At 36.2% G+C, this 14759-nt stretch overlaps 1 protein-coding gene across 6 annotated transcripts in view; it reads left to right on the forward strand.

The window, feature by feature from the left end:
* SHOC2 (SHOC2 leucine rich repeat scaffold protein) overlaps window positions 1–14759 on the forward strand; it is a 110033-nt gene that overhangs the window by 42769 nt on the left and 52505 nt on the right. For all 6 annotated transcript variants that reach the window (XM_045438884.1, XM_045438885.1, XM_045438883.1 and 3 more), the window contains one exon: window positions 6943–7887. In XM_045438884.1, the coding sequence (XP_045294840.1) occupies window positions 7185–7887 (703 nt within the window). In that variant the 5' untranslated portion in view covers window positions 6943–7184. The remainder of the gene's footprint in view (window positions 1–6942; window positions 7888–14759) is intronic.

The raw sequence follows: 14759 nt of genomic DNA on the forward strand, positions 1-14759 counted from the left end.
TTTTCCATGCAGTCTTTTTTTTTGGAGGGTGGACGTTGATTGTCCAGTGAAATTTTTTTTAAACTTATTTTGAGAGCAAGCAAGCACAAGCAGGGAAGGGGCAGAGAGGGGTGGGGAGAGAATCCCAAGCAGGCTCTGTACTTAAGATCATGACCTGAACCAACATCAAACAAGAGGTGGATACTTAACCCATTGAGCCACCCAGGCACTCTGATAGTCCTATGAAATTTGAAAACTTGTACAAATTCTTGTAACTGCTACCATAACAGTCAAAGTACACAACTGTTTCATCACTTCAAAGAATTTGCCTCTTGCTACCCCTTTATAGTTCTACTTTCACCCAGCCCTAAGCCATAGCAACCACTGGATTTGCTCTCCATCGTTACACTTTTGCCATTTAAAAATAGTCCATGAACAGAATACTACAGAATCACACATGCTAACTTTTGATACTGTTTCACTCAGCACAATGCTCTTGAGATCCATCCCAGTTTTTGTGTGCATGGATAGTTTGATCCTTTTTATTGTTGAACAGTGTTCCATTGTATGGATGTACCACAGTTTATCATTTCACCAGATGAAAAACATTTGGGTTGTTTCCACTTTTGGAGCATTTATAAATAAAGGTGCTATGAACGTTTGTATACAGGTTTTTGTGTGAATGTAAGTTTTCATTTCTCTAGGGTAAATACCTACAGGTGCAGTTGCTGGGTTGTATAATGTATGTTTATGAGAAACTGCCACATTGTTTTCCAGAGTGGCTGTCAGTTTACATTCTCATCAGTAATAAGTGATAGATCCAGTTTCTCCACATTTTCACCAGCACTTGGTATCATTCGTATTTTTTATTTTTGCTCTTTTAATAGGCATGTAGTTATATTTGCATTTCCCTAATAACTAATGATGTAGAACATTTTTGCATGTGTTTTTTTGGGGAGTGTCTCTTATAAGTCTTTCACCCCTTTTCTAATTGGATTGATTGCTTTTTTATTATTTAAAGGAGTTCTTTATGTATGCCAGATATATTTTCTCCCAGACTGTAGCTTGTCTTTTCATTCTCTTCATAGTCCTTTGACTAGAGAGAGAGGACTTTTCTTAGACTTTTTTTTTTTTTTTTTTTGGTAGGTGCCTATTGGTGTTTTGTTTTGTTTTTTTTTAATTTTTTTTTTCAACGTTTATTTATTTTTGGGACAGAGAGAGACAGAGCATGAACGGGGGAGGGGCAGAGAGAGAGGGAGACACAGAATCGGAAACAGGCTCCAGGCTCTGAGCCATCAGCCCAGAGCCTGACGCGGGGCTCGAACTCACGGACCGCGAGATCGTGACCTGGCTGAAGTCGGACGCTTAACCGACTGCACCACCCAGGCGCCCCGATGTTTTTGAATTTTGGCTTTTCTACTGCCAGGATATGTAGGAAACAAAAACAAAAACAAAAAAACATAGAATGTATTACCAGGTTATCCTTCATCCAGGGTCCCTAGCCACTGTACCTTCATTTTTGTACCTTTCAGAATCTTCTGCTAGTTGCTTTATGTATTTTATCCAGAGTTTTACATTATAATTCAAGGGAGGAATGGAGTCAGAGGGGTTTACTTCATCTTGTTTGGAACCAGAAGTCCTATTCATTGTAATTCAATATGCAATATTGTAAAACTTTGACATCCACATTTATGGCAAGACAGACTAAGGAATATATTTAGTATATGTGGCCTTATTGATGTGTTTTTTAAAAATATTTATTACATTTGATGATTATCATTATAGTCTTATACCAAGAATAGATCTTACTAGGCTGGTGCTTTCTCACTTCTGTCTCCCCTCCAGTCCTCCTTCCCCTAGATTTTAGGAAATGGTAGCTATTTTAGAAATTGCTAAAAGTAACGTGAATATAAGAACAAGGAAAAGTGTTTTTGTTTGTTTTTTACTTCTTGCATTCAGTTTGCATTCCTGAAAGGAATGATTTAAAATCAGAAAGTGTGGGGGCACTTGGGTGGCTCAGTCGGTTAAGCACCTGACTTCTGCTCAGGTCATGATCTCACGGTTCCTGAGTTTGAGCCCCTGTGTCGTGCTCTGTGCTGACAGCTCAGAGCCTGGAGGCTGTTTCAGATTCTGTGTCTCCCTTTCCCTCTGCCCCACCCCCACTTAGGCTCTGTCTCTCAAAAATGAATAAATGTTAAAATTTTTTCTTTTTTTTTTAATCAGAAAGTATGACTTGGAAAACTATCGCCTGAGGGCCAAATTCAGTATGAAGCCTCCTTTGGTAAACTTTTATTGAAATGTAGCCATACCTAGTCATTTACATACTGTCTACAGGGTGTTTTCGTGCTATAGGTGTTTCATGATGGAATTGAGTATCTGTAACAGAACATCTGGCCCACCAAACCTAAAAAAATTAATATGTGGCCCATTACAGGAAAAATTTGCTGATCCCTGACTTAGAAGGTATTGGAGGCCTAAAGCATTGTAATCAGCATCCTCCTACAATGATGATCTGGACAGTTATCTTTGAAATACACCATGGTATAGTGGAAAGAACATACGTGGGCTTAGTTAGAGTCAGGCAGACCTGGTTTTGAATTTTTCCTTACTTACCAAGTATCTGACTTCAGTGCCTCAATTTTCTTGTCTATAAATTGGAAATAGAGGAACTCTTCTACTTAGGGATTTGAAGTTAAGAATTTTCATAATTTGAGGGTGCCTGGGTGGTTCAGTTGGTTAAACGTCTGACTTCAGCTTGGGTCATAATCTCATGATTCGTGGGTTTGAGTCCTACATGGGGCTCTGTGCTGACAGCTCAGAGCCTGGAGCCTGGTTCGGATTCTGTGTCTCCCTCTGTCTCTGCCCTTCTTCCACCCATGCTCTGTCTCTTTCTCTCGCTCTCTACAAAATAAATAAACATTAAAAAAATTAACCATTAAAAAAATAATTTTCATTATTTGGAACATAGCTATATACCAGAGAAAAATTGCATCAACTTAGACCTCTACTAACAGATGGCATTGGTAGTTTCTAATTTGGTGTCATTTTTGAACTAATGATAAAATGGACTCAAGGAATCTACCTTGGTTATAAGTAGAGACACTTTAAATATCTTCTTTGATGTGGTTGTGAGAATTTGAAGTAAGATAAAAAAATTCATGTCAGGTGCTCTGTACGTGGTATTATGGGATGGGGAATGAAGGCCTCTTTGGGAGTGGTAAAGATCCCAGTGTAAAAACACCATTGTTAGCGTCAGCTTAGTAATTGGTGCAATTTTATGTTTTTTTTCACTAGATTTTAAACATTTTTAGAACGGGTACTGTCACTTTCTGTTACATAAGTGGGTGCAAGAGTCAAATTCTGTGCAAATGTAGTTGTCTCCCACTATGTTATAGTGATTTTAAAAAACCTATTGAATAGTTAATTTCCAAGAACCATGAAAGAGTACTCACAATACTTTTTGCTTGTCAAAAAAACATTTAGCAGTGTCACCTGAGTGAGGTCTGGATTAGACTCATAACAACTTTGGGCTGTCAAGTCATTTGTTCTCTTAGACGACCTATATTTTTACTGGATGAAAATTTTTTAGTTAATAGTCAAGCCTGGTTAGTTAATTCCTTTCAGTATGGTGAAATGTCAAAGTCCAAATTCTATTCTCTGTAACTAGTTATATTTTTATGAACTGTGACTTAACTATTGTATGTACCAGTAAATCTCATTATAAGAATTATAGGATGAGCATGTGGGTCAGTTCAAATCCATCACTATTGCAGGAAAACTATTTTTTTTTAATTTTTATTTTTTTAACATTTATTTATTTTTGAGACAGAGACAGAGCATGAACGGGGGAGGGGCAGAGAGAGAGGGAGACACAGAATCGGAAGCAGACTCCAGGCTCTGAGCCATCAGTCCATAGCCTGACGCGGGGCTCGAACTCACGGACCGCGAGATCCTGACCTGAACCGAAGTCGGACGCTCAACCGACTGAGCCACCCAGGCGCCCCGCAGGAAAACTATTAAACAGCTCAAGTATCTCTACTATTAATGTCAAATACAGTGGTGGTATTTATATATTTTGGGAAGTCTCTTTTCAGACTTAAGTAGAAACTTTAAATTATTAGTAACTTGTTTTGTCATTATACAGTTTTCTTCCCTGACCTCCCCCCCATCCTCAATTTTCATTTTTAGTTTATTTTTTATGGGACCATTTTTAACATTTATAGCAGTATCATGTATGCACCATACAAATATTTATGTAGTTGTTTGTTTTTTTAATTTTTTAAAGTAACCTCTATACCTGTAGTGGGGCTTGAACTCACAACCCCAGGATCAAGAGGCAAATGCTCTACTGACTGAGCCAGGAGGCACCCCCTCAGTTTTCATTTTTAAAATAATATTTAAGGAATACAGTATTTAATATACCAGTGGTCTGATGTTTGGTGTTTAGATTTGGTTATATCAGGTATTTCCAAAGTGGATAAGCATTTGCTGAGACCTTTCTTTTTAAAACATGTTTCCAAGATTATTCTTCTTAAAGATTCCAATTAAGTGGTTTAGGATAGAACCTGGGAATTTTATTTTATTTTTTTAATGTTTGTTTGTTTGTTTGTTTGTTTGTTTGTTTGTTTATTTATTTTCAGAGAGAGAGAGAGAATCTCACCAGGCTCTGTGTTGACTGTGCAAAACCCAGGGCAGGGCACAAACCCATGAACTGTGAGATCATGACCTGAGCCAAAACCAAGAATCAGATGCTCAACCAACTGAGCCACCCAGGCACCCTGGGAATTTTTTTTTTTTTTTTTTTTTAACCAATATCCCAGGTTTATTTTATTTTATTTTTTGTTATTAGGGAAGTTTGGGAAACATCAGAATAGAAGAACAAGGATTCCATCTTAAAAAATGCCAAGTGTGTGTTTAAAAAAGTGTCATTTTTAACTCTCACAAAAATGCTTTTAAATCTGATTATTAAGCAGAAACTTTACTTTTTGAGAGGCTAGATTTGTTCTTTAATATGTAACATCTTTTAATACCATCTGCAACTCACTTTAAATTCAGTACATACGTATCTTGCTAAATAGAAATTTGATTTCCAGAAACTTGGCATAATACGTTTCTTATACACAAATCAATAAGCAGTGTCTGTATTCCGTCATCTGTGTATATCTTCCATTATTCTTTGTTGTATCATTTTAATAAATGTGCTTTCATTTTGGCTCATCAGCATTGTTTCTCAATCCGTACCTCTAAGGTTTTTTTTAGTCGAGTCTCCATTGTAGCTCAAAATATTTTCTTGTTTTGAAAGGATGGTGAGTAGGGGGGAGATAATAGCTTTTCTGGTGTGCTAGCAACTAATAGCATGTTTATTTAATTGTAGAATCTTACAAGCTGATAAATTCAAACTCTGGTCTGGGAATTTACACATCATCAGTCTTCTACCCAGTTCTGGTTATTACTGCACCTCCTTACCCTTTGCTTCAGCAAAGTTCTACCTTTTCGCTTTCCTATGGCAAACTAGGGTCATTCAATATTCTTGGCCTAAATTACCTTTTCATTATATGTACCTGGGCTGATTTGCTGAGTGTTTTGGCTGTCTAATTAAACTGTAACCTTGTGTGGCATAGAGCTCACATCTTTTATATAGAAATTCTTAGCACAATCCTGTGCACATAGACTATTAAATACTATTGGTGTTTTCATAAAATTTTATTAACTTTTTTAACCTCTTAAGCTAATTGGATATTAGTCATTTTGTCTGTAATCTTTAAGCCCTACTACCACATAAAGATCCAGTTACTTATAAAATTAACAAGAACCATGAAATACAAATTGTATTTATTTTTTAATGTTTATTTATTTATTTTGAGAGAGGAGAGAGAGAGCATGAGCAAGAGAGGGGCAAAGAGAGGAGGAGAGAGCATCTCAAGCAGGCTCCACAATGTCAATGCAGAGCCAGCATGGGGCTCAGTCTCACAGTGAGATCATGACCTGAGCCAAAATCAAGATGCTTAACCATCTGAGCCACCCAGGCACCCCCAAATTATATTTTAAATTTGAAAATGCTTAGAGGGAGGACTGCCTCCTTCACAAAGATTTTACTCCTGTTTTTAGCCTTTGTAGCTCGTTTTGGTCATTTTACCAGTGAACTTTTTCTATTTTTAAGAACCCTTAAGAGTCCTTGTCACTATTCACATGTTTTAGTATATAGATATCATTGGAGATTACTCTCTCTTACTGTTTCTCAAAGGTGGTCCCTGCATCTACCTGCATTAGAATCACCTGGAATGGTTATTGAACTACACATTCTTCATGCCCTTTTACCTGAACTGTTCGCTGTGCTCCATACATATTTTACTTAGCTCATTTTGTTCTCTTGTGAAACTGTTCCCAATTCTATCATCGTGGCCTTTGAAATCCTTCCTGTTACCTAACGCTGTCTGGCAGTTAATTGCAGATAGAACAATTTTAGTATAGTGATTAGGAACACAGGCTATAGATATATACATTGGAATCTCAGCTCTGTTGCTTTTCCAAGATCACAGAACTAGTTACTTAAACATATTTCTGTGCCTTTGTGTCCTATTTATAAAAGAGGGACAACAGTTGATCTCATAGGGCTGTTATATGTATTAATATTTGTAAATTTCTTAACAGTAGTGCTTGTACATAGAAAGCACTCAAACATTATTATGATTTCCCCCAATTTTCAGTTCTTACAAACTTACAGTAACTTGTACGCTTATCTTACCTCTTCCTGTTAGATTATAAAGTCCTTGAAGATAGAACCTGCCTTATTAATTTTTATAGCTTTTCAGTGGATTTTGCATAACAAAATGTTCAATAGAAAATTACTGCATCAAATCATAAAATGGCCAGATTTTCAGTAAGATTGTTTTTCAGAGCCCATTTACTTAATATAAATTATAATCTAAAGTAATTTAATATTCTTTCTGTATTATATTTCAGGAATTCTAATGAATCGTTGACCAGCAGCATTTTACCAGTTGGAATGAGTTATCAGAAATGGGCATAGTGCTTTTAGATCTAACATGTAACAGATGGCTATTACTCCATGGTGATTACTTCTTCAAGCCAACACCTTTTTTGATTGTGTAGGATCTTTGTCTCTTCATCTTTGAATTCCAATGACTGTTGTTGGCAAATAAAACCAAGGAGTTCATGTAGTTTTTGCCCAAGCTTGAGTCACCATGAGTAGTAGTTTAGGAAAAGAAAAAGACTCTAAAGAGAAAGATCCCAAAGTGCCATCAGCCAAGGAAAGAGAAAAGGAGGCAAAAGCCTCTGGAGGTTTTGGGAAAGAGAGCAAAGAAAAAGAACCTAAGACCAAAGGGAAAGATGCCAAAGATGGAAAGAAGGACTCCAGTGCTGCCCAACCAGGGGTGGCTTTTTCAGTTGACAATACGATCAAACGGCCAAATCCAGCACCTGGGACTAGAAAAAAATCTAGCAATGCAGAGGTGATTAAAGAGCTCAACAAATGCCGGGAAGAGAATTCAATGCGTTTGGACTTATCCAAGAGGTCTATACACATATTGCCGTCATCAATCAAAGAGTTGACTCAATTAACAGAACTTTATTTATATAGCAACAAATTGCAGTCCCTCCCGGCAGAGGTGGGCTGTCTAGTAAATCTCATGACACTGGCTCTAAATGAAAACTCACTTACCAGTTTGCCTGACTCTCTTGATAACTTGAAGAAGCTGCGGATGCTTGATTTACGGCATAATAAACTGAGAGAAATTCCTTCAGTGGTATATAGGCTAGATTCTCTCACCACTCTTTACCTTCGCTTTAATCGTATAACTACTGTGGAAAAGGACATCAAAAATCTGTCAAAACTCAGCATGCTTAGCATTCGAGAGAACAAAATCAAACAACTACCTGCTGAAATTGGTAAGAGACCTTGGGTTACTATTATTTGTAGTATTTGTTATGCCAGATAATTTTGTCAAGTGCTTTTCCATATTAGAAAATATTTGATACTTGCCTAAAAACAGCTGATTTCTAAATGTCTTCTTTATGTTTTACTTTAATTATTCAGTTTTAGCAATATTATATGGTTTGAGATTATTTTATAAACTTAGAGTATAGATGTAGTTGGGCCTTTTTCATATGAACCTATCCTCTCATTTTCATTTGGAGAAAGTGAATACTTAGCAGTAAAAAAATACTTCCTGAATTTTTAACTTGTTACCATCTATTTTTAAAATATTTTTTTATTTTATTTTATTTTATTTTTTTTTCAACGTTTATTTATTTTTGGGACAGAGAGAGACAGAGCATGAACGGGGGAGGGGCAGAGAGAGAGGGAGACACAGAATCGGAAACAGGCTCCAGGCTCTGAGCCATCAGCCCAGAGCCTGACGCGGGGCTCGAACTCACGGACCGCGAGATTGTGACCTGGCTGAAGTCGGACGCTTAACCGACTGCGCCACCCAGGCGCCCCTTTTTAAAATATTTAAAAAGTACAGTAGATTCATTAAGGGTTACATTTTCCAGGTCTTTCATTTGCCCTTCTTTATCTGAAAAATGTTTTGTTTACTTTTACTTGACTTTTCTACCTAATTTGCTACAAAAGATTGGCATATCAGAGCCTTGTAAAAAAGCAAAAGAGTGGTAGTAGTATAAAAAATAGGAAATATGTATGTGTAAACAAGTCAGTAAAAGTAGTTATTTTGATTTTTAAGTTACGGAGTATAGTAAACCTTGACTTACCAATTTTGAGAAATTGATAAAGATATCTGGGCTTGATTTATAACATTTTAAAAAATTACATAAAAGTTGAGTATGGAACTTTTTAAGGGAAGGTTTCTTTGTTATGAAAGGCACATTTATTCTGAATAAAATAGGTGAATTGAATATATTGTTGCTTGAGCATTGCTCTTATAGTGGGTAACAAAGGGAACTTTAGACACTGCAGCTTTGTAGAGATATAATATTCTGTGGGTGTGTTTAAAAATTTATTTAACTTTGAAAAAGGTATAAATTTTAGGTATTGTGCTCTTCTACATTTAACTCTAACCAGAAACTTAAAATCTTAATTTAATTGGTTTAATTAAATGCATTTAGAAAGTCCATGACAGATTTTCTCAAGCAATGAATTGTACTTTCAAAATATGACTCACTTATGAGATATTAAAATATTCTCCAGAATTTGAATGGAAATATTCATTTTCATGTCTTCAGATGGGAATGTGGTTGTTGATTGACTTTTGATTTCATACCAGATTTAGTCACAATTTCACCATAGTATATATGTTTCATTCTTAAATAGAATTAGAGACTGTTAGCAAAAGAAATGCTAACTTTTTATATAGAGATATAAAATGTTATTTCTTGTTTGTGTTCTTACTGTGTTGTGTATGTATTACACTCTATATGAAAATGTTGGCTTTAATTCACATGAGAGTCTTACTAAGGATTTTTTTTTTTTTTTTTTTTTTTGCCATAGAGATGTTATCAACTTACCTGGGAATTAAAAATGTACATTTCTTAAGAAATTACAGGATTTTAAATTTACTTCAGTTTGTTCTTAGCATATAGGTATAGCATTTTTACTAAAGTGAACGTACTTTTAAAAATTGGCAAATTTTATTTGGTTGTTATTTGTGTCTGCCTCATCTTTTGACATTTAGGCCTAAGTTTGTAATTTTAAAAATAACCATGGAATTTGTTTAAGGAGCACCCTCCCACCATTAGTGGTGTTATTGAAGTTTGTGTTCTTGTAATGTTTGTATTTCTGTAAAAATAGTAACTTCATAAATGTTATTTTATTCCAGGCAGGGCATCAGATAGACAATAAACTGCTTTTAAAGATAAAAGTTAATATTTCTTTTTAAAAATTAAAAAAAATTCTTTAATGTTTGTTTATTTCGGGGAGAGGGGCAGAGAGGAGAGAGACAATCCTAAGCAGGCTCTGTGCTGCCAGTGTAGACCCCGACATGGGCCTAAATCCATGACCTGAGCTGAAACCAAGAGTAGACTGCTTAACTGACTGAGCCACCCAGGTGCTCCAAAAGTTAATATTTCTTATTTATTTATTTAGAGAAAAAGTGCGAGTGGGTGAGGGGCAGAGGGAGAGAGAGAGAGAATCCCAAGCAGGCTCCCAAGGTTTTACTGCAGAGCCTGATGCGAGGCCTGATATTACAAACTGAGATCATGACCTGAGCTGAAATGAAGAGTCTGACATGAACCGACTGAGCCACCCAGCCTCCCCGAAAAGTTATTATTTCTTGAAAAGAGTTAAGATTTATAAGGCTTAACTTAGATGCATGGATTTGGGGCAGATATTGGAGAAGTTCTATAAAGAGCAGGAAAATAAAAGCCCAGTAAAAATAACAATCATAATAAAATATTGTTTGAGCACAATATGTCCTATAGTATACTTTGTATATATTATCTTATTAAGTTTTTATAGTAACCCAGTGAAATAGGCATTTCTTCCTGCATTGTACTGAAGTAGGACCTGAAAATGTAGAGAGATTACATAATTTACTGAAAGTCATGTAGCTAGGAAGTTGACAGGATTTGAACCGGTCTTACTGTACTGCCCCTCTAGTCTAGAAAAGTGCGTCCCACTTCATACTTGATGACTTAGTGGTCTGGCTGGTTCAGGGGATCTGTACTTTCAAAGAATACGCTAGGTTATTCTATGTATAGCTGCAGTTATTAGATTTTTTTTTCCCTTGGAGGGAGGAGGATGTTAGCAGCTTAATGGAGGTATAATTCACATACTGTACAATTCACACATTTAAAGTGTACAGTTTAGTGGGTTTCAGTATATTCATAGAGATGTGCAACCATCACAGTTTTAGAACATTTTTATTACTCTAAAAAGAAACTCTGTGCACTTTAGCAGTTACCCCTCTTGTTTTCTAGAAACCCCTTAGCCCTAGGTAGACTAATTTATTTTGTTTCTATAGATTTGCCTGTTCTGGTTATTTCAGATAAATGGAGTTATACAGTATGTGGTCTTTGGTAACTGACCCCTTTTACTTAGCATGTTTTCAGAATTCATCCAGGTTGTAGCATGTATCAGTACTTCTTTCCTTCTGATTGCTGAATAATGCTCCATTGTATTAATATACCACATTTCATTTACCCATTCATCAGTTGAACATTTGGGTTGTTTCCATTTTCTGACTGTTACAAATAAAATTACTGTGAACACTTGTGTCCGAGTTTTTGTGTGGACATTTGTTTTCAATTCTCTTGAGTTATATACCTGGCTGTGGAATTACTGAGTCATATGGTAACTCTATGTTTAACCTTGTGAGGAACTTCTGGACTATTTACCTCAGTGGCTGCACCTTTTTACTTTCCCACCACAGTGTATGAGGGTTCCAGTTTCTCTGTATCCTCAATACCATTGCTATCCTCTTTTTATTATAGCCATTCCATGAGTATGAAGTGGTACGTTTGTGGTTTTGATTTGCAGAGTATTGATGACTATGAATTTGTTTTTAGTTTTTGAAAGCTATCTTTTTTTTTTTTTTTTTCAACGTTTATTTATTTTGGGACAGAGAGAGACAGAGCATGAACGGGGGAGGGGCAGAGAGAGAGGGAGACACAGAATCAGAAACAGGCTCCAGGCTCTGAGCCATCAGCCCAGAGCCCGACGCGGGGCTCGAACTCACGGACCGCGAGATCGTGACCTGGCTGAAGTCGGACGCTTAACCGACTGCGCCACCCAGGCGCCCCGAAAGCTATCTTTTATTATAAAGAAAAAGACAAGTATTTTTTGTGATGCAGATCTTGCTTTACTGCTTTTTTAATTACAAAAAATAAAATCCTGAACCCCTTTGAAATTGTTTACAAATTAAGACCCATGCAGAAAGAACAAGTAAAATGGAAATTTGACATTTTTTAAAGTGTTATATACCTTTCATGTAGTTTGACTTACTGCTGAAACCCCTAACGAGAATTTACAATTCAAAATACATGGTCATTATCGTTTTATTAAATTTCTCTTTCTATATATTAGATTTGCATTATTATAGATACTGGGTTCATATTATGCATATTACATGCTTATTCTTTTCTTATATGAGTATACTATCAGTCTTGCCATCTAGCTTGTGTTCAGCAATATATTTGAGAAATATGAGAAATTAGAAGTTTTGAAATATACCCTACTGTTTAGTTTAAATAATATATTTGGAATTTGGTCATGATGATACAAGCTGCTCTGCTTTATAGAGTATTCTTTAAGCATTAATGGCATCTTTATTAATGCCATGTGATTTCATACCAGTGATATATATTCACATGGGTTAACACCGGCAGAAAACAGTAAAAGGATACCAAACAGACAGTAAATGTAACCATGTGAAGAGCCAGAGATAAATACATCAGAGTAGCCTAGAAAACTTCATTTGGTAGTATTCATTTACCTTTCTTTTTGTGTGATAAGGCATGGATGGACACATAAAGTAAATGTCTTTTTGTGTTAAGTAGATAGGTGGAACACTTAGTCGTTCTTTTACTGATTAAAAAGTCATTGCTTTTTACTTTAGTGTTCCATCCTTCCTGCCCATACCTTCTTTTACCATTTATAATCTTAAAAGAGACTCATCACTGTACACCAAGACAGTTAAATTGTTTTGAGAGGGAAAACAGGAAATAATCACTCCTTCTTCCCATAATTCCTACTGGTTCCCTTGAGTTTCATTCTGGAGGTATGTTTTTGTTTTTATAGTTTATTTATTTATTTTGAGAGAGACACAGTGCCTGCGAGGGAGGGGCAGAGAGGGAGAGAGAGAATCCCAAGCAGGCTCCGCGCTGCCAACGCGGAGCCTGATGTGGGGCTCAAACTCATGAAATTGTGAGATCAAGACCTGAGCTGAAACCAAGAGTCAGACGCTTAAAACCCACTGAGCCACCCAGGCTCCCCTGGAGATGTGTGTTTGTAAATTTTTCTTTTTTTTTCTTTTTGGCCTGGATGGATTCGACTTAGGGCCATCAAATAGTCAGTTTGAATAATTAGTTTAGGGATTTCTGGAAAATGAAGTTTTAATGGATTTTATTCTTCTAGGAAAGAAACGGTTGCTCTTTGAAGCCAGGAAAAACTCCATCTTTGTCTTTCATGAATATTCCTACAGTTTGCCTCTATTGAAGTATGGGCTAGTAGTTTTAGGATTTCTTTAAACTTTCCCCCTTATTTATTCTTTTTTTTTTTTTTTTAATTTTTTTTTTTTAACGTTTATTTATTTTGGGACAGAGAGAGACAGAGCATGAACGGGGGAGGGGCAGAGAGAGAGGGAGACACAGAATCGGAAACAGGCTCCAGGCTCTGAGCCATCAGCCCAGAGCCCGACGCGGGGCTCGAACTCACGGACGGCGAGATCGTGACCTGGCTGAAGTCGGACACTTAACCGACTGCGCCACCCAGGCGCCCCTAGAAGGAATATTTTTTAAAAAAATTATTCTTCCTACATCATATGTTAAATAAAATGCTACATCATTTCTATATAATATACAATTCACATGAATTTGTCAAAATAACCTGTTTTGCTTATGAGAACGATATGTTAAAATGTATATGCTTTTTGGGAACTCAAATCATTTTTGCTCATTTGAAAGAAACCACTCACAACATTCAGATATACAGAATCAGCAACATTTTTTTTTACTCATTTGATGCAGTCACAGTTATTGAAAAAATTCCTACCATACTGAAGTACTGCTGTGTTATCTTCTGTAAGTCAAGCTACATATATATATAAATTTTTATATATAAAATCAATTTTTTTTAAGTTGAAGGATTAGAGATTTGAATTCCTTGTTTTCTGTGATTTTTTTGTAGGTAATAAGTGGTAAGTTTTCAGTAAATGAGGCTTGAAGTGAATTTAGTGAAGCCCAATACTATTATTACTCACAAAAAAAAAATATTTTTTTTCATTTTATTTATTTGAGAGAGGGAGAGGGAGCATGAGCCATGGGTGGGGGGGGGGGGCACCAACATGGGGCTCGATCTCACGACCTAAGCAGAAATCAAGAGTCACATGCTCAAGTGACCCATTTTTCAACATTAACTCAAATTGTAACCTTTAGTCCCTAAAATTCTTGAAATTCTCCCAGGACTGCCAGGGATGATAAAATTGCTTTCATGGTGTGGGTAATGATATTTAATCGATCCCATTTGAGTGTTTTGTACAAGTGCTAATTAGTAACTTAGTTTGGCAGGAAAAAGAAATCAGGAAAGGGAATTCATAGTTGTTAATAAATAACTCCTTTTGGCTGGGAATCAGCAAGAAACCCAGAGACTTGGAAATGAACTATTAACTTAGTTTATTGTTACCAGATTGTCACATGTTTCACAGAACAATAAAAACCTGTACAAGTTGTTAACTGCTAAAGGAGGTGGTAAGGGAACTGAGAGAATATCACTTGAGCCATCTTAGAAGGGGTTGATAGGATCAGAGAGAGGATAAAGTTGACTTTCCACCCTACTGAGGTGTAGGGAAGAGGGCAGTCATTGTATTCTAATGACAGCATGCTACCCATCCAAAGGAATAGAGTCACTGTTGTCCATGTTGCCTAGTTGCGGATGCCCCTGCTTAGAAGAGCTTCTGAATTTGTCTTTGAAATGAAAGGGAGAATTAAGCATATAATACGAATTTAAGTAATACAGTAGTATAAATTCTGATGTAAGTTCTAAATCTGCTCAAGCTTGTGTGATAGATATTTCCAGCTCTTGTTAATTTTGTGATTTTACAAATTATTTTAGTAAGATTTAATGTTATTTTTCATAGAGTTAATCTCTG

This window comes from Leopardus geoffroyi, chromosome D2 (genome assembly GCF_018350155.1).
Source record: "Leopardus geoffroyi isolate Oge1 chromosome D2, O.geoffroyi_Oge1_pat1.0, whole genome shotgun sequence".
Classification (NCBI taxonomy): domain Eukaryota; kingdom Metazoa; phylum Chordata; class Mammalia; order Carnivora; family Felidae; genus Leopardus; species Leopardus geoffroyi.